This window comes from Lepidochelys olivacea, assembly GCF_965140295.1.
Source record: "Lepidochelys olivacea isolate rLepOli2 genome assembly, chromosome: 11".
NCBI classification, from domain to species: Eukaryota; Metazoa; Chordata; order Testudines; family Cheloniidae; genus Lepidochelys; species Lepidochelys olivacea.
Window position 1 is genome coordinate 40,582,839 of NC_140421.1, and position 21,168 is coordinate 40,604,006.

A 21,168-nucleotide genomic window follows, 5' to 3' on the forward strand; every position below is an offset into this window, starting at 1 on the left:
ACTCCAGCAGGAACCATTCCTTTACTTATTATCAATCCATGAGAGACCCACCAGACCCTAACACTATCTAGGAGGATGTGAGTATAACTATATAAGTAACGTGTGCATAGGTCTGTATAGAATTTCTATATGCTTAGGTAATCATAACTTTGATTGTAACTTTAGTAAAACTTGTCAAACAGACTAGACATTATACTTATAAATGTATGTGAGGTCTCTACTCTAGGCCTTTGTGTGTTCCTAGAGACTCTAAATCTGAAGCAAGTAGCAGAGGTGACTTTCACTCCATTAAGCCTGAAACTGTAGCCACCAGAGCCGAACCCACGGTGGTGTAATACCACATTACAAAATTCACTTTAAATAAAATAAAAGCCTACAGAAGTCATTTCTAAACACTAACTTCATGTAAGTGGGGTGAGTTTGTCCCACTATCATTAGAAGGGAAATCTTGATTAGAAATTCTTTAAAAAAACATGAAGAGTATGTTATTTCCACTCCTGTCCTGCTATTGAACAGTAAAGGCACCTTCAAATCCTTGTTTTGGCATTTACCTTTGAACTGAAAGTTTCTTCCCCAGTTGTTTAGGAGCCCTAAGCTAGATGAATCATTTTCTTTCTAATTCTTCTCAGTATATGTTCATCAAAGATTCAAATTAGCCTTCAAGTCAGAGAGCCTGGTAACAACTAAAACCCCATTGAGACAGACAGATCAAATTTGGCTACAAGTTGCTGAGCTGCATTAAGCTGTTTATCCACATTATGCAAATGTAATTAGCTCTCATCAAAATTACACTACCTCCCACCAAGGATAAAAGTGATCAAATTTAGATTAAATCAGATACAATGGCATACTAGCTTTCATTTATATGGGACTGATGAACGAATATTAAATATTATCTATTAAGGGGGAAAAGGTTATTTCTAGAAAACATATTGAGAAGTTACCTGCAATGGCACCAGCTGTAAGGAGATTAAGCCCTCCCACATGGCCATTTTCATCAGCAAGCATCAGTTTACTGTGAGCATAAACAGGAAAATAGATTGCAGAAAAGGGAATGTCTCGGAGGAAACACGCTTTGGCACCCTGTCACACAAAAAGGAAACATAATATACACACGTTATATAAATAGGATTAGACTTAAAGGCTGGCAAGAAGCCCCAGGCCACCGGGTATAGACTGAGCCAAGGCTCTTGAGTGGATCTACCAGGTAACCAGTAAATGTAATATGTCTTAAGGAATGTAGTATGGAGATTTGAACATCAAAAGAAGCACAGTTAGTCATTTGATGGTCAGCTCTCAGCTTCAGCGATGGTTTCTAACTTTAGCAAAAGAGTGACACTTGACAATTAAGGGCCTGCCATCAAACCTTAGATAGATGATTTTTCGTACAGAAATGTACACGACAATTTAACCTACAAAAAACCTTCTCTTAGCTGATCCTGCTGGCCTGGTGACAGGGAATGTACTGCCACACAAGAGAGTCGACGACTGGGGCCCTTGCTTGCCACTTGCTCCACAGGAAGCTGAGAGCATCTCCACTGACCCTCTCCGGCTGCCAGAAAAAACTGCACTGCAGGGCTAGCACAGTTTGTTCTCTTTCCCTATGGGAAAGTTGCCACAACATGGAAACACTAAAGCATGGGAAAGTAATACAGAGACAAAGGATGGGGAACTTGAATGACTCCCTTGCTGGGAAAAAAAAGTAATTCTTGGTTAAAACAAAAGCAGACTGTGAAGAACTTCAAAAAGATCTCACAAAACTAAGTGATTGGGCAAAAAAATGGCAAATGAAATTTAATGTGGATAAATGTAAAGTAATGCACATTGAAAAAAATAACCCCAACTATACATACAATACGATGGGGGCTAATTTAGCTATAACTAATCAGGAGAAAGATCTTGGCGTCATCGTGGATTGTTCTCTGAAGACGTCCACGCAGTGTGCAACAGCAGTCAAAAAAGCAAACTGGATGTTAGGAATCATTAAAAAAGGGATAGAGAATAAGATGGAGAATATCTTATTGCCCTTATAGAAATCCATGGTACGCCCACATCTTGAATACTGCGTACAGATGTGGTCCCCTCATCTCAAAAAAAGAAACGTGGGCATTAGAAAAGGTTCAGAAAAGGGCAACTGAAATGATTAGGGGTTTGGAACAGGTCCCATATGAGGAGAGATTAAAGAGGCTAGGACTTTTCAGCTTGGAAAAGAGGAGACTAAGGGGGAATATGATAGAGCTATATAAAATCATGACTGGTGTGGAGAAAGTGAATAAGGAAAAGATATTTACTTGTTCCCATAATATAAGAACTAGGGGGCACCAAATGAAATTATTGGGTAGTAGGTTTAAAACAAATAAAAGGAAGTTCTTCTTCACTCAGCACACAGTCAACCTGTGGAACTCCTTGCCTGAGGAGGTTGCGAAGGCTAGGACTATAACAGGGTTTAAAAGAGAACTGGATAAATTCCTGGAGGTTAAGTCCATTAATGGCTATTAGCCAGGATGGGCAGGGATGGTGTCCCTAGCCTCTGTTTGTCAGAGGGTGGAGATGGATGGCAGGAGAGAGATCACTTGATCATTACCTGTTAGGTTCACTCCCTCTGGGGCACCTGGCATTGGCGACTGTCGGAAGACAGGATACTGGGTTGGATGGACCTTTGGTCTGACCCAGTAAGGCCATTCTTATGTTCTTATGAACTTGGCATACAAGGCCTAAAAGCAAACTAAAGAGAGTCCCTCTAGATCTTGACACATGCTACAATATCTGTGAAGGGGCTGTTAAAATATGTTATGTCAAGAATCCTGATTAAAATGACTCCCCAATTATTCATCTGATATTGGGTGAATTACTTCCTGCTGCAAAGAGCTCATCCTGAGGGTGAGCCATGGAGGCTTCAAAACTATCTCCTCCACCCACCACTTCAGTCCACTCTGTGCCAGAATTGTGGCCATTGACTCTCTGAGTTCCCTACATAAGAGGCTCTGGGCCATGGGCCACATAAGAGTGATGCCAGGGCCTTAGGAGGTCACACATTTCTAAAAGTTCCCCTCCACGCTGACCTATTTGGAGCAGACAGAGTGCTCTCCGCAGGGGATCTGTGGGGCTTAAGTGGTATGTATGGTCTTGTGGAGACACACTCTATGCTTGGATGAATTTCACTCACCGCTATTACATGTTTTAAAACCAGTCCCCTTTTGGTATTTACTCCACTGAGCTTTGTATTCTTTTTTTCTTTAACTTAATTATCCTAAACTTCCTTGAGATGACTGTTCAATTTTAAAGAAAGATAAAATTTGTAATAAAACCATCTTTCTAGTCACCAGACACAAAAATTATTACTGCACTAAAATTTTGTCCTATGTACCAAAACATCGATGCTATTTAGGGAAACATTATAGCTGTGTGAATCTAACCTAGTGAATTCAGAATAAAAGCTGCAGCTATGGACGTAAATTTACACATTTTTACAGTGCTACATAGCTCCATAAATAAATCAGCTAAACCAATATTATGGAAGTGCACAGCTGCCTATAGCTGTTGAATTTACGTATTACTCCTTGCACTGGCACAGGATACAGAAAGAAATACTCTTCCTTGTTTAAGAAAACTAATCGCTTCTGCACCATTACATCTGATCTGTAATGATGGTAGTAAGTATACCTGCAGGGAAGGAATCTGTTGACTGGCATTCTGGTAAAGTATAGTACAGTACAGGCTTTTTTTTTTAAATGGAATTCATTATTGACAAATCCCACCACTTAACTTCTTAAAGATCTGAATCCTACTAAATTCTACTACTGTTTCACTGCTGCCAAATTATTAAGACAAAAAGAAGATGCCGCTGTGAGGATAACAATAGAGAGAACTGAGATTCAAAATAAATGTAAGACAATTTAGGCTCCTAAACAAACACAAAAGAAAAGCTAAAGAAACTTTTCACAAAAGCCTCCAAATGAAATGATCCATGCCAGAAGCCAGCAGGTCTGCAGTACAGGACTCCCTGCAACCTGATATAAAAGCCCAAAGGATAGAACAGGAGAGTATTTTTATGTTTCCCTCTTTCACTAATATGAGTATAAGGGCAAGTCTACGCTACAAAATTAAAAAGAAAAGGAGGACTTGTGGCACCTTAGAGACTAACCAATTTATTTGAGCATTAGCTTTTGTGAGCTACAGCTCACGAAAGCTAATGCTCAAATAAATTGGTTAGTCTCTAAGGTGCCACAAGTCCTCCTTTTCTTTTTGCGGATACAGACTAACACGGCTGCTACCCTGAACACTACAAAATTAAGTTGACCTAAGAGTATGGCCACACTGGAAACTTCAAAGCACTCCCGTGGCAGCGCTTTGAAGTGCAAGTTTGGTCGCGCGCGAGCGCTGGGAGAGAGCTCTCCCAGCGCTCCTGGTAATCCACCTCCACGAAGGGATTAGCTCCGAGCACTGGGAGCGCGGCTCCCAGCGCTTGGAGCCTGTTTACACTAGCGCTTTAAAGCACTCTGACTTCTACGCTCAGGGAGGTGATTTTTCACACCCCTGAGCCAACAAGTTAGAGCGATATAAAATGTAAGTGTAGCCAAGCCCTAAGTTATGTTGACATACAGCCACTGCAGTAAATAAACTGCTTTTGCATGTCAACCCTACAATCCTTGTGTTGGTAGTGCGCATCCTCAACAGGAGCGGTGGAATCAATTTAACTGTCAGGGTGGGGCACTGTGGGATGGCTCCTGAAAGGCAGCAACAGTTAATGCAACAACACACTGCAACAACAGTTAATGCAACAACACACTGCGTCGACCTAATTACATTGACTTAAGTACTACACCTCTCATGGAGGTGGAGTTATTAAGTTGGTGTAGTGGGGAAGTTACATCAGTGGCAGCTGCATTTTACTGTAGACACTTACAGATTTAAGTCGATGTAAGCTGTCCTACATTAAACTAACTCTAATGTAGACCAGGGCTAAATGTTTCCCCCCCCCCCCACTTTTCTACCATGTGGCTGCCCTGCAGGAAGAGATTATTTTTAAATTTGAAAAGATTTTTGTTTTTCAGCAATGTTTTTGTTTTAAAAGTTCTTTTAAATTTAGCATAAAATGGTTTAAAAGTGGTGTGCCAGGAATGCCCAAATACATACCTTATAAAGACCAAAAATTCCCAGTTCTTTTAGAACAGTAAGGGCACTGACTCTGGGTCCTGTAGCGATTTCTCCTGCTACCTGCAACCGAATCTTTACAATCTCTAGTGGATTAGTGAAGATGACCTGCGAACCTCCTGCCTGCAAGACCAGAGAAAATGAGTTACAGTGAATTCTATCATTATATCACACCAGTAAGAGTCCACTCCTACAAGGTGCTGAGCACCTTTGGCTCCCACTGAGGGAAAACAGAGCCCTATTACATTACGTATCTGCAATATGGAACACACTCAGTAAAATCCCTGTTCTGAAGTCTCCCGTTCTTCTGCATAAAAGCATGTGCGTTTTAAAGTAAATTGAAACAGAAACAAAGGCAGACTGCCATGGCTCTGTATGTATTTGTGATTTCTATTACAGCAATCATTCCATTTTTCTTCTCCCTCTGACATCCATATTTCTAAACAGCCACATTACTGCCTAGAAGTTTATCAACTTTCATCCATATTAGATATCAGGTTAAGTTAATCATAATGCTCTGCAGTCCAAGGCTCAGGAAAACAGGAACAAAAGAAAACTGCTCTCATTCACAGACTAAAGTAGAGTATATAGCAAGTACAGTTTTGCCACAGAGATGAAGAATAAATATTAAAAAGGGAAATTTAATTGATCAATATTAGAGGAATATGTATGAAGTTTACAATATGCAGTGACAGCTCAGAAAAATGGATATTTTAGTTGCCATAACTCTACAAAACTGAAAGTTATGAAATTTTGTACAGTTGTATTTGATATGCAGTAGAATAGTTGGGTTCAATAAATGAAAACCAGCCAATGTGGTGAGGTGTTATTTGTAGTTAGTGCTGCTGCCTGCGGGAAGTAAGCTGACTGAAATTTATATTTGAGGTTGTAATTTTAAATAATCAGCAGAGTGGTCATATTTTTTGTGTGGAGCTTTTAATTGTTCTATCTGGAAAATTAAATAAATAAATCTAAACAATAGACATACCAACATTTCCAAATTTGTTACAAAGGAAAATAGATAGCTAGATACAGACTGGCATCCATTTCTCTGACCTGAGCATGACACAGATTTAATAGCTGGCAAATTGTTTTTACTTTATTAGCAAAGCAGAAGCACCATATCTTTCTCGTTTCTCCCATCTAATATTGCTGCATGAACTGTTCTACAGATTCTGCATTTTAGCCTAAGACTTTCACAGAGCTGCATCTCAAATGTTAGAGAGATTCAACATGACAGTTTATTCAAGAAACATGTAAATGTACTTGCAAGTAGCATGTTTAGACTTCTCTTTGGTATGCTGTAGGTACCACCCTTCCCTTCTGGCAAAGTGCATGGTGCCTCACAAAACGGATAATTTGTCTTTACTGCCGACCCCAATGTTCCTTTCTCTCCTCTCCCCCTCTTTAATTTTTTAATTAAAACCATTTACAAATTCTATTTAAAACTTGTGGCACTGAACATGCCCAGCCTTATATTAATTAGCATTTTCCTCTCATTTTAAAAACTCTGAATCCCTTCCTCATACCCTTTTACATTCACTTCAACCTGTCAAAAACATCACCTAAGGAAAGGGAGACTACCCCAAACAGCTTTCTTTTTTATCATCCAGGAATTCAACTCCCACTTTGTGAGCACAGTGGAAAAATGCAGGAACTTGCTTCTTCGGACAGCTATCCTATCTCCTACAAAGCACCCAAACCCAGGCTTTGAGCATCTACCAATGATTTAAAATTACTAAACTAAATATGCAGTTCAACCAACTCACCCCTCCTGCCAAGCAGTAGCTCATAACCAAATCTCGACATATCCAGAATTGAAATCTGTGTTGGGGTTTGCCAGGGCTCAGCCTCTTCTGTCATGTGTAGTCATGCTGGCAGGGATGGAGCAGCATACTCTACAAAATATCATCTTCTGTGCAACATGACCTCGCATGCACTGTCTGTGCAAGGTCAGGCCAGCCGAGGGGAGCAGCACGCAAAATGGCGTCCTCTGTACAGCACCCTCTATTTGAGCCCCAACATCATTTCTTTACAAATTAAGAACTAGACACACCCATATATTGGCCTATATGTCAATCTCCCTACCTCTCTTCAAAGGCAGATGTAATTAAAAGGCCATGCAACATGGAGTGAAAGTTGGCAAATCTGGGCTACTTCAAATCAGGGGCAGGACAACACTGCAGAGCCCCAGTTTATCTCTCACCCCTTCTATTATTTGGAGAGGGAATCAAACATCAACTCTCCACTGATCACAACTGCAGACTGCACCGACTGTAAATTATTTCTCTACTGATCAAAGTTTGCAATAAAGGAGAATGACAACCCTGACAATTAAATGGTCATTATGCTTTGAGTCAAAACCCCTGAACCCAAATAAGGGCAGTTCACATTTATCTTAATGGCATAGTTTCCCATTTGTCATCATCATACTGGTTTACCTCTGGATAACTTTTTGAAGGATCTCTCTCAAACAGAGGAGTTAGGTCTTCAATTTTTCTTTTTCTGGAACACTTGATGCAGCCATCAGGGAAAGTGCCAACTTGCTGAGCCCCTACAGGCCAGCTCAATTTGACCCCAGCTCCTCTGTGATGAACTATATACAGTAAGTTGTCTCAGTGCAATAATGCCACTAGTGTCCAACGCCATTTTTCAGACCTAGTTTCCTTCCTTCCAGTCTCTCTCCCCCTCACACGCACTTAAAACAATAAAACAACAATGGATGATGCCCTGCAGAAGAAACATTTCAGAGTTTCAATCTAAACAAATTTTATAAAATTACCAGCCGGCAAATTTTGTTAAATAATCACCTAATTCATTTTTCTTCATGTTGTATTAAACATCAAACCAATTTGAAAACTTTATGATTTTCCTACATTCATTTATTTCAATAATTGTGGTAGCAATAATCTTAGGCAGAATGCTTGTATTATAATGCAATATACCACAAAAACAATCCTCAAAGAAACCACAAATTTAGATGCTGAAACCAGAAATTCAGTTCTGCTAGACAATAATTTGTTAACTGCTCATTAAATGTACATACTGTGTATACATGTATGAAATTCTGGTTTTTATTTTTAATCAGCTATAAATTAGAATGTCCTGCAGGGCAGGCAAAATAACTGTCCCTCATTGCCTAACACACGGCAGAGAAACACAAACAGACCAATTCATAAACATTTCTATTTTCTACAAAAAATCCAATCTTCCTGTAATTAACATTCTCTTTTTCTATCTGCAAAAGTGGCTGGGTCTCTGTTAAATCCCAACAAAAGCCTGCTTCTGAAGGGGCAGAGTTGGACAAATAGGACTCTAATTCATACAAAACTCTTTAACCATTTTCTATTAAAAATGTGTGTTTTGCTCAACAGATAGCTGCATAAAACACATCTACTAGGGGAGCCCTAACATGCGCGGGCTTGTGTGTCATCATTAAAGTAGTATTTTGAAAAGTGCATTAATCATACCAACCTCATTAACATTTGGCGCGCACAGTATTCAAGATACTGACGGACTCCAATAACAGACACACTTGTCACAAAGGTGACTTGAGAAGTTTCAGAATATTTTAAATATAATAATATAATAACTACAACCACAACTAAAACTCATTTTAAATGCTGCTCTTTAAAAATAAATTCTCTTGCCCAAACATTGATTTCTCAACACAGCTTTATTTTTCATTCAGTGTTATAGGTGTGCTTGGACCTCTGCAGGTCTCTAAGGTTATGTCTGCATTGCATGCTAGCTTAAATCTACATAAAATGGCTTAAAAAAAAAAGGCACAAAGATGCGGTGGCACGGGCTTCAGCATGGGCTGTACAAGCATGCTGGTGACCCTAGACACATACTCGCATTGTCAGTCTGTGCCATCTTGGCTTCACTACTATTTTTAGCAATAATAGCTAAATTATAGCTAGCGCACATTTGCCAGCGTGTGCTGCAATCACACCTCTTACTACAGTTTAGACATACCCCACAAGACACCACACTTTCCCAAAATGTTCTTACAATCCAAGACCTGATACTGCAAACACTTCGGTACATGAGTAACTTTACTCACGTGAGTAGTTGCACGGAATTCAATAGGACTATTTGCATGAGCAGGGTTTTGCCAGATTGGTTCCTTGAACATATCATTTATGAGTATGACAGAAGAAGGAGGGAAGGCAAAACAGAGGACATTTACGGAAAATGGGAAGCAAAAGTTAACATTTTGGCAGTGTATGTATTGTAATTTTTTAATTTATTTTTATCAATGTATTGTTTGTTTTAAAGATTATGAAAAGAAGAGGATTTTGAGGAATAAGGAAGAGGGGAGACTAAATTGGATAGGATCAGGGAGGTAAAATGAGGCATAGGGAACAGTACTGAAGATAATGCAGAAGCAGAAAGATAGAAAGGAAGTGTTAATGGAAAGAAATTGGTGGAGTGCAGGCACTGCTTGTAAATCCTCAATATTTGTTTGCAAATTGGTTGTGCAAATATTCGTACTTCTTTTTTCCTTTTTCAAATAGTCCTATTTCTATTTATTTCTTTGTGTGTTTGTGACAGAGTGTGTGTGTGTATATATAAACAGACACACATATCTCAAAGGAAATTCAAGTACTAATATTCAAATTTATTTCTTTTTAAAATAGAATTGTCCTTTTGCACCTAAATTACAGACACGTTAAAAAAAAAGGTTGACAAATTTATTTCTGAATGGAGGTTATTCATACACATCAGAAACAACAATAATAAAAGCTTCTATTTAACCTTAATGTCACGTAAAATAAAAACTCCACAAGAAGCAAATGAAGGAACTACAATTGACAGCAAAGGTTATGAGAGAAAAGACGTAGTTTGAGATCCCACTGCAAACACCTCATGACATGCCAAAGCCTGAAGGAAATACACAAATGACCCTACAACATGAGACCTCTTGCCCTTTCCAATTCCACCCCAGAGGCATACGCTACAAAGTGGGAGATGTCTGCTCCAAGCCCTTGTTTACTTCCTCCTTGCAACTGCCACATCCTGGACCAAAACTATTTCCCCACTCAACCAACTAAAATAAGAATATGTTCTTTGATGTTTATGAAGTGGTCTGATTTAAAGAACTTGCACTCCACTCCCAAGTCAGAGCTTTCATTGTTCATACACCTACAGTAACCCTACTACAGGATTGCTAAATAATACACCCCCTCTCCATTTAAATACGTATGTTTAAGATTGTAACAGAAATCAAAGCAATTTCAAATCGTAGCTGACTTTGCCCTTAACTCTCCTTGTACTTTCAACAGGCAAAAACATACAACAGCACAAGTAAAGGTAAACAATCATCTCTAATTCTACACTTCCTGCATTTTTCCTCTTTGATAATTAAAAACAATTGTTTAAACTTTTTATAACTTCTTTAGTTTTTAAAAAAATATTTGACAAATGTCTACCTTGACAAGCTAGAAGGAAATGCACATAAGAAAACCATTAAAATGTAATAATTCTTTTTTTGAAATAAAATCCAAGGAGTGTTTCAAGACTAGACAATATCATATTTGTTTTTTAGTTAAAAACACACAAAATGGTTTAAAAAAAAGATTATTTTTAGGGTCATATTTGGCCTTTGGATGGATGCATGCATATGACAGCTACAAACATTAGTGGAAGCTCCACATCTGCCTGAAAGGAAGTATTTGGGCCTTGGGTTTCCTTGCACCCCACATCCTCCTCCTCTTCCCTCCAGCAGAAATCAGAAATCTCCTCCAGTTGGGACTGGATGCATCCCTGTCCCAAGTTTTACTATTGCACTGTCTCCACACTGTTTAGGAGGTATTAACTTTTTCCTGTTTAATTTTAGAAGTCACAGAACATTGTTTCTGAAAGGCTGTGAAAGTCCTTTCAAAGCATTTATACAGCACAATAGGCGTGCATGCGGCTTTACAGACTTAACATGGACTCTCCTCCTGACTGATGAACTGATTGTTTCAGAGACAATATTTAACTATACAGGCTTATGGGGCTTTCTCACAGCATTCTCATCTGAATGCAAAACCCATGATGCTGAGTAGGAGGAAAGCTTGTAACTTATAGGTCTCCAGAAATTAATTAATTTTATTTATTTAATCCATTTATAAAGCAACTATCAGCAAAGTGTTCAAGAGTCATACAATAAAAAACAAAATACAATACTTAATAATAACCCACCAGCCCAAATACACAGCCTGAAAACACAAATAAGTCTGGCATGGGAGAGAATCCAACAGCCCCACTAACGACCCCCCACTCCCAATTAATAAAAATGGATTAATGGGCAGGGAGAGAAAGGTGGGTCCCCAAAATGGTCAACAGTACGCCAAAGAGCCAGGTGGGATTTGCAATGTGTCCTAAAGACAGACAATGAGGGACTCTGACACACCTCAGTAAAGGAGTTCACAGCAGATTTGTTCACAGCAGTCCTGAGAAAACCCTGCCATGTCCTGGCCCTCACTAAGCCTAGGTACTGAGGACAGACCTGTACCAGCTGGGCAGCAACACATTTGATAATACTCTGCAGTAAACTGACATCTTTGTAAACATCAGAAGTGAGAAGAACTTTTTCACTCTGTACCCCAAAGCAGATGACATGCACAGAGGCTGACCCACATTGAGGGTGGGGAACCAACGTTCAGGATGGGATTCATGAAGCATCTCCAGCAGGGTTCCACTTTCAGCTAGCACAATAGCCTCACTTTGAATTCTCCTGCCCTACCTTGCTTGGAACAGGATCCATATGGAAACGGTACTGAACATGTAGAGGGAAGCACTGACAATCAACTGGCATTGTTTCAACCACCTAATCCTGTCAGTTTTCTACTTTAGCTTTTAATGAGTTGCCAGCAGTGTGTCCTAGATTCAACACTAGTATTTGTGAAAAGAATAAAAGAAGCTGAAATGACATGAAGCAACAGAGCAGTCACCCATTTGTAAGCTATCACGTGACCTACAGAGGCTACAAGGAAGAGAATGTGGTCTCTGAAGTAGCTGAAGTGAGGGCAAGTGGTCTGCTGTCTGCACCTCCTAAAAATGAATGGAGGGGCAGAATAGGTATGCCATCTTCCCCTACAGATGCCAAAAGGGGAGAAACAGGACTACTAGACACACCATAATACACCAGAGAGAAGTAGTAGGCCAATGGCCCGCCCCCCAAGAAAATAATTACTGAGAATACAGCCAATTGGAGGAGAGGGTTGTGTTTGGATAGCAATATGGGGAGTCCTCAATTTCAGAGGAGCATCTGAATTTTTGAACCCTTATATGAAAATCAAACATTCTCTCAAATTTTCACATGTCCTCTTCATATATGATAAAGAATATCCTTCAGATAGGGAACTACTTACCAGAAAAGATATGGCCTTTAATGCAGGTTTTACTGTGTATGAAACATTTTGGTACAAAAGGATCTAAACATAGTAAATCTGATGATCAGATTTCACAGCCAGATGGAAATTACAAATATCTTGCAAATATTTTTAACTTAACACATCACAGGAGAGAAAAACACCTAATGAATTACACAGTCTGCAAATACTGTTTGTACAACTGAGCCTTCGAGAAGAAGGTTAGCGTTTGTGGTTGATTTTTGCTAGCTACATATTGCAACTCCTTTTACCCATTTCCATAAAAGTAAACTTTGTACACTGACAGGTGAAGACTCAGGTATGTACCATACTGCCAAATCTAATCAGGGAGAACTATAATTAGCCTACCTTCAGGGCTTCTTCTTTGAATTTAAATCTTGCAGAGGTCAACCACCTTATTGCCCCAGGTTGTATGGCAAGCTGAGGAGGTTTTATTCCAGCTTGCCAACTTCCAGCTGGAAGTTATTAGGGTTCTCTGCTACAAAAGTATCCCTAACCAGCTTTAAACATTCTACACTGTTACCAAATGTTGTGAAATCCCACAAATGAAATTAGCCAAGTTACAAACACCAAAGTCTGTTGTCATTAAAAATGCAAACCAAGTACAGATTGCTTAAAGAACTACCAAATTATAGACTTCATTTCCAGCGTAAATTCCATTTGTATATTTACTACTTTTACATGCTGCTTTTAGTTAAAAGATGGAGTAAAATAACTCTAAAACTTTGTATAAAGGAATTTAAACAAACTCCCTCAGAGCTGTTAGCTCAAAGCCAATAAATACTGTTATTCAATCTCCTTACATTTATGTAAACAATATATTAAGAGTTGTTGTCGTTGCTGTTTTTAAACAGAAGATACCAAGTGAAGACGTAGGTTTAATTCTCTTTTGAGATTTACAGCAGGAACTGGGCTGTCCAAGTCAGTTTTTAAACTCCCTTCTATGGGACTTTTTCTGGGAGGACCAAAGGAAGTTGATGATGATCCCTCTACTGTATTCTCAAGGACTGACAGTGAGCCATCTCGTCCCCTTCACGCAAAGTATTAATACCATCCAAATGTGCCAAGAACTATGGAAAGGGAGGAGGAGCACCCTCTCTTTGAGACTGCGGAAGCCCCTCCTATGAACACCACATCCTGGGACTCAGTCTGACTGAGCTGGGAAAGTATGGTCAGTCAAAGATAGGAGCAGTGATAAGCAGCCACTCCACAAAGCAGGCTTCCATGGCAAATTATAAAGTATAAGATTCACTCAGCATCAGTGTTGCTGACAGCAGTATTCACTTTATCTCTGCAGCTGAAGGTAACAATGAAGAGGGATGGACGTAACAAGCAGCTTTGGCTGGGTCAGCAATGCCAGCACATCTCATATGTTAGCAAGGAGCAATACAGAGGGGCCATAATTCCATGCTGCTCTCCACGATTCATGAGACTGGAAGAGGGGGTGTGAATAGATCTTAGGGAACTGGATCACTCTATATTTCCTGCCCCTTTCTCACAGAACTGAAACAAGTAGATAATGCTTGGGCACTCCACATGGAGAACTACAGAGTTTCAGTAACTTTTCCCATGTTTCTGTGTGGAAGAGGATGGTTTGCCTGATGTCATGGAATATACATTATACTTTATCTGTTATTCTGACTGGCCAGTGCAAGGGTGGGAATTCTCTCACTCTTTTTTTTTTTTTAACATAGGTATGAACAGCACAGAACTGATACTTACACAACTTCCAGCAAGGATCTCTGCAAATACTGGAATGGAACCATCTCTCTGAGTGAACTTGTCTCTGACAAAATCATTAACCTAATAAAAATATACAATTTATGTATCACAAACAGTTTTTTACTTGAACTTTTCTGATCAATACACATTACATTTGTAACCAAACTTAATGGAACACTAGTAAGTGTTCATCATTCATGCATTTAAAGGAAACAAAGCCCAGCTGCTTCTACAAACATGGGAATGCCAGGAAAACAGACTTGTCTTTTACTACTACAAATCAGACAAAGATTAGTAAGAGACAGAATTAATTTAGAAATGGAGAAACTTACTGTGAGCTTAATGGCCTTTTCTGGAGCAACACCTATAAGCTGTGGTAACAAGCCTATAGAGATAGAGAAAATCATTAGGAAGCATTTTTTTCTATCAAAGAAAATATTACTTTTATAAGAGCCCAACACTCCTGCCTCTCCACAGGTGGAACTTCCTTTGAACTCAATGCCAGTTCTGCATGTAGAGCTGGCTGTAACATTGGCTACTGAACGTGTACTTATGCAACTGAACATCTTAATACTTCTGCTGAAATTGGCAATATAAAGGATAATTGAATCCCCCTTCCATAATCAAGTGAAACCAGAAATAGGGGTAAAAAACGGGAGGGGCTTGGAATATTTGTTTACACAATGGATCATTCAGCATTTTCATGAATATTTTAGCCTCCTTACTCAGCACCACTCTCCCATGAAGTATACAAATGAATGATTTACTCTATGAGAGAGTGAGGCTGAAGAATGTCTGTCTAATATTTTCATCCTTGCAGTACACTGAAAGCAGACTGAGCTTGGATCTCTCCTCTACAAAAGTTTATCTTGTACTTTTGATGAAGGATGTTCCCTACCTGATTTAATTTATTCACATTAAACACATAATCATGCTATTTGATAACTAAAGCAAGTTTGGTAACAACCTGTTAAATGTCAAAATTCCCAACATAAGATAAATAAAATGTGTAAGCTTGAAAGCTTGTCTCTTGCACCGACCAAATTTGCTTCAATAAAAAGATACTACCTCACCCACCTTGTCTCTGAAATAAGAGACAGTATTAGACATCTAAGCAAAGCATCGTTACACACGGCCAAGTGTTGCCATTACTTAGGTGACTTGTTTAATAAAACACAAAACACACACACACAAGTTTCCTTTGCCCAAATGACAACGTACTACTCAAAATGTATGGTTTTCTTTTTTTTCCTATTACTTAACTTACATAGTTAGAATGGATATCGAGGATCAGCATTCGGGAAAAAAGTTAGTTGTAAGTAACATTCAATTCGAATTCACTAGTTTCTCTTCAAGCACCACATGAGGTGGCACATGCAGTACTTTAGCTTTTAAACCATTAAAAATGTTGTTTACAGGCTACATTTTGGCATGCAGCAGCTGCCTAAGACAAACTAACAATTAACTTCTATATGGAGTCACAGGGCTCAATTTGCTAGAGGCTACAGCTTATCTAAGGCTTTAAAGGATTTCCATTCTTTCAGTACAACAGGGTAGCATGCACTTTAAAAATTGCTACTAATAAATGTTTTCTATTCTGTCAAGTGTGTGTGTTGATGGACCCCTAAAACATACCTTGGAGAGGCTGATGAGACGGACATTTTTTTGTTTTGTTTTGTTTGTAGACAGCCTGCAAATATTCTTGCATACATACTACTATCAGTCAAACCGAATCAACGACAAAAGCACATGACCTACTCATACACGTTTCTAGGAGCAGACTGATTAAAAGAATAAATCAGTAGATGGCAGTCTTAACTTCCTAACATCCATGATTAGATCAGCTCCTGTTACTTTTATTCTAAATCTTCTGCATAATCATGTCAGTATAGTATATATGTTACAAAACCTGCATAAATAAAAGGTTACAAATTGTTAAAGTATTGATTTGTCCCTTTGATGATATCACTGTAGCTTTAACGAATATTAGGCTAACCTGCCAAGAGTTTTGTCATTCAACGGCCGGAACAACAGACCACCAGTTATAGGTGATATCAGACAACAACAATAAACAATACAACCACAGGTTTCCTACTGTCTTGCAAGGGTAAGGCAGGAAAAAAAAATCTATGAAAATATTATGCTATTTAAATAATAAAGAAGGTATAAAGATCCCCCACCACACTTAGCCCATTTAATTCACATAGTACCTTCCTCTAACCGAACCCACAGAAAACATGTACCTACATAGAAAGATCAACAAATAATACATGCAATGTCTTGTTTTCTTCCAACCCAGTATTTTCTGTGCAATTTACAGGCTTACTACACTGAGGAAAGGTACTTATTACATACAAAGAAAAGTTGACAATGACAAAAAGAAACACTGCCCTCCCAGCCTGAATCTCTGATCCACTGTGAAAAGAAAATCCAGCTCTACAGTGCCCACAGTTTAAAAAAACAAAAAACAAAAAAACCCTACTAGACAAAACACCACAAGACACACCTCCCACTGCCTTTTATGTGCTGTTAAATACATGCACACACACACTCCATAAATCTATATTTCAGAGAGCCTGAGATTCTAGCCAGAGGAACGTACAAAACATTTCAGAGTTAATTCTGGAGTTGGGTGGCAGAGTCCAGTAGCCTTATGACAGATATTAATAAAAAATAAAGAATTCCTGTAAGGGATCACTTTATTTCTATGTAATTTATGTAGTAAAAAACACACGTCACGTCTGCACTGTCCTATTCTGTCTAAATACAATTAAAATTAACACATTTATGCACACAAGAATCCACCTACAGATACACTGGGCATCTCTTCTGTGAATGCAATATAAATGTTTCTGTACTTCTACTTCTACATAATTTGAATTATGACAGTCTGGCATGGTTGTGGAAACAATCTAGCGCTATGAACTCAGTATCAGACTCTCCACAGATTTAAGTTTTTCAAGGACACAAAAATGCTAAAAACGACCATACAATCTAATTAAAAACAAGTATAGAACAGACCTAAAAATAATTTGATCACTGTTTATTTTAAGCAATACATTAAAAATGTAAAACATTGTGTATCATTCATGTAGAGAGAGTCTTTGCTTTCAAAGTGCTTGTCAAAGGTTACAAAAAGAGGCAACATTGGTACTGTTAGCAACAATCAAAACTCAGACAGCACCAAAGCCAAAAGCTCCAATGCAAAGCTATTTGACTAGAAAAGGAAATACACTAGAAAAGGAAGAGAAGTGATGGGGTTTCAGGTGAAATTTTAAATTATGAATTAAGGGGTAAAATTGTTCTTGTGAAATAATTAGCAACACGGGAAAGCAAATCTATTTACCAGTAAGATAAATTACTAGCAAGAGCCATAACAAAAGCTGTGCTACACTAACTATATCATCCCTAATATATCCCTCCCTTTGTGTTACTTTCATTGCAAGCCCCCAGAAAGACAATGTAAAAGTCGAACATTAACTACGTACCACAAATAATGAGATTATTAAAACCTCTTTAATCAGAGCAGTCTCGTTTTAACTGGATTCTCTAGTGTAAAAACTGCTCAGGGGTTATCCCTTAAATAAATTGGAAGATTACCAATGCCTCCATGGACACAGCACAATGCAGACGACCCAGACAGGGAGCATCAAGGAGGTGAGGGACTCCACCCCAAGGAAAAGAACCAACTTAAGAAGTACTCCTATGGCAGCTGGAGAAAGTTTTTGTGAACACAATTAAGTTAAACCAAATGGTAAATAAGAATACAGAGGTTGGTTAAAACACAAAGATTGCAAGTGACCAGTTAGAAGGGCCCCAACCATATAACGTGAAATAGTAACAGTCCTTCGGAATATGCCCGAGCTAAAAACATGAGATGGACCCCCTATATTTGTGTATATTGAAGCACCTGATTGATAAAAAGCAGTTTTAATTTCTCAACTTAGACTTTAAAATCAGTATTACACTGATAATCAATTTTACAAAATATGAGACATATTCATATTTTAGAACTAATACAATAGTAGACAGCAACAAAAAACAAGGAAGGCTTCACCTAGCGAATGATGTTTAGTTTTTCCTAAGGAAACATTTACAAATCATGGAGCAAATCCCATTTATCACTCATGTGAACAGAACCATTAAAAGCATGAGACTACTTGCTTGAGTATGATGAGCAGGATTTGACCCTTAGTTCAGACATTACATTTCAAATGATTCTGTTTCTGTCTTGTATTATGTATTTCTCATCCTTCTCTAACAAATATTTGCATTAAAATAGGATCTTTGCTCCTTAGACACTCATCTGCTCCTGCTGTTTATCTCCCACCTACAGTCACAATCCTTTTTTTGCAAGATAACAATCAAGTCCACAGCACCCATAATGCCCCAGAAAATTAGGACTTCAAGCAATGAAATAGCACTAGAGGAACAAAGATCCTGTTTTCCAAGCAAGTGTTTATAATGACACTGATCAAGGGAAGATAAATACTCAGTTCAGCTATGTGAAATAGAAGAATTGTTCTGATTAGCAAGAGTTTTTTTGGTGTTCCCATAAGGTGTTGGCTGTTGATGCACTGGATGAAGAAAATTACTAGATACCTTTGATTTATTCACTTACCTCTGTAAAGACCAAAAAAGCCTTCATAACGCAAAACTTTTTTAAAACAGTCATAGCTGTTTTTATACATCAATTCTCCCACAACTGAACCAGAAGAGCGCTGATTCTGCATTCGTGTCTTCACCAGGTCTATGGGGTACACAGCAGTGGCACCCACAGCTATAAGCAAAAATTACAAAACATTATTTCTACAGTACCACAGGTGTGTATGTTGCAATCGACTGTTAAAAAAAGTACTAGTTTTCTACAGCAGTGACCCGAAACATGAGGTTCAGAGGGTAATTCATGTTTACGGGCACGGCAAGGGAAAGTTGATGGCAGAACACAAGGCAGAAAAAGAAATCTTGGATGGACAACGTGGCATCCTTGGTGGATCAAAAGAATTATTCAGCCACACAGAGATTAGCACAGGATGGTACAGAATAGGCTACTGTGGTTGCAATCCTCCAGTAATGGAGATGCCACATAAGAAGGCTGTATACACTGTGAATAGTACCAATTGAAGTTAATGAGACTACTCACATTGTGAAACAGTAAACATGTGCCAGTCTTTGCTGGATCAGGAGTGTAATCCCTATGCCTCAGTTCCCCATCTGTAAAATGGACAGGATACGTCCCAACCTCACAAGGATGTTGTAAGAATAAATATTCGTATTTGTGAGGTGCACAGATATTATAGTGATGAGAACCATAGAAAAGTGAATATGTAAAATAATCTGTTCTCCTTGTTTGAAATTTGCCAAAGGTTGTAAGGACTGCAGAAAGCTCAGAATGCACTGTAACTTCACCTGTTCTGCTGCAGGGCTGGTGGGCACACGTTCAGTGGCTCTCTGAACCCTTCCTGCAAGTTGTGTGATGGAGTCTGGCCCTCCCAACCCTTGAGTAGTTCTCTGCACAATGATCATTTACTCAGGCTGTGTAGGAGTAGAAGGGGTTGAATTTCACCCCAACGTACAATATGTCTTAAGCAAAAAGCCGCTGAAATTAACAAACACAAAGCTTTCAAACGCTATTACAAAAAATGAAGGACAAAACCTTATGATACCAGTAGATCATGGATTTTTTTTAAAGGCATGTTAAAATATTCAAAAACTATATTTAAGGGGAAAATTGACAAAAGCTAACAAAATAAGAAAAAGTTTGTTTATAATTATGTAGACAGACATAGCAAAATCCTCAGTTTTGTCCCTCTCAATTTTGTTCTTATGTTTTTGGTATCACTCCCACCAAGTATAATCAATGGCGGTGCAATACTGCATGCAGAAAGCCAATGTCATTATGAACGTTTTGCCTTGAAGACTGTCTGGAGCCAGAGTTGCCACTGCAATGTTCTGCCAAGTCTTCTGATCATAGGTAAAAATAAAGAGCACTTCACAAAGCTCTCCAGTTCTTACCCTTTCAAACAATGAACTGCACCTTAGATGATCTCCATTAGTCTGGTGAGATAATATTACATTAACCCAGCCTTGAAAACAGTACACAGACATGTCACTCACCTCCAGCAACTGAGCCCAAAGTGAACCTGTAAGCAGACTCTGCTACGTGGAGCCAGATAGGCCTGCCCATACCGCCGTAAGATTGCTGGGGGGGTGAAGGGAGACATGATTTGGAAAACATGTGAGAAACTGAAGCAGCCTATGAACTGGCTTTTGTAAAATTAAAGAAAAAATTTGACAGAACAGCAGCTTTAGTTCAAGGGAAAAAAGACTGGATAATCCTCCTTTGGCATAAAAGAAATAGCACATTTTCAAATAAATCTCTCATATAGTTCTACCTCCTATATTCCTTGTCTGACCAAAGAAACAGTTTGAAAAATTATTTCTTTATATGAAAGGTGCATGCAGAGATGCTTTTAATTTATGATTTTTCCCTTCTGTAGGGCTCGATTCTATGAGATGGGGAGTGCCCTCTACGCCCACTGATTTCAATAAGCTTTGAGGACCTCAGAGACAGAGCTCAGCACCTCACAGGATCAAGAGCATCATCAATATAGTCTATGTTTTATCATTATACATGCATTAGATATCCATACTTAGCACATACAGCACTTTACAGTCTCAAAAGCAAGGAAAAAAGTGATCTAGTCCTCATAACACCCCTGAGAGGTTAATAAGTTATAATTATAGGGTTGACTTTTGTTTTAAGTTATAATGATGAGCCTCAGATTTCACTGACATATGCTAGAGTAACAAAGCGGTACATGGCCTTGGAATTTTTCAATGATAGACTTAAACAAATGTACATCTGCAAGGGGAAAAGCCTACAGAGACTGATATTGTGGTGTCGACT

General features: G+C 38.7%; 1 protein-coding gene across 2 annotated transcripts in view; it reads right to left on the reverse strand.

Moving 5' to 3' along the window:
* SLC25A12 (solute carrier family 25 member 12) overlaps positions 1–21,168 on the reverse strand; it is a 69,409-nt gene that overhangs the window by 4,942 nt on the left and 43,299 nt on the right. For both annotated transcript variants that reach the window (XM_084643836.1, XM_084643837.1), the window contains 6 exons: positions 20,376–20,460; positions 18,880–19,038; positions 14,591–14,643; positions 14,259–14,339; positions 5,137–5,277; positions 945–1,083 (listed from right to left, as the gene is read on the reverse strand). In XM_084643836.1, the coding sequence (XP_084499962.1) occupies positions 945–1,083; positions 5,137–5,277; positions 14,259–14,339; positions 14,591–14,643; positions 18,880–19,038; positions 20,376–20,460 (658 nt within the window). The remainder of the gene's footprint in view (positions 1–944; positions 1,084–5,136; positions 5,278–14,258; positions 14,340–14,590; positions 14,644–18,879; positions 19,039–20,375; positions 20,461–21,168) is intronic.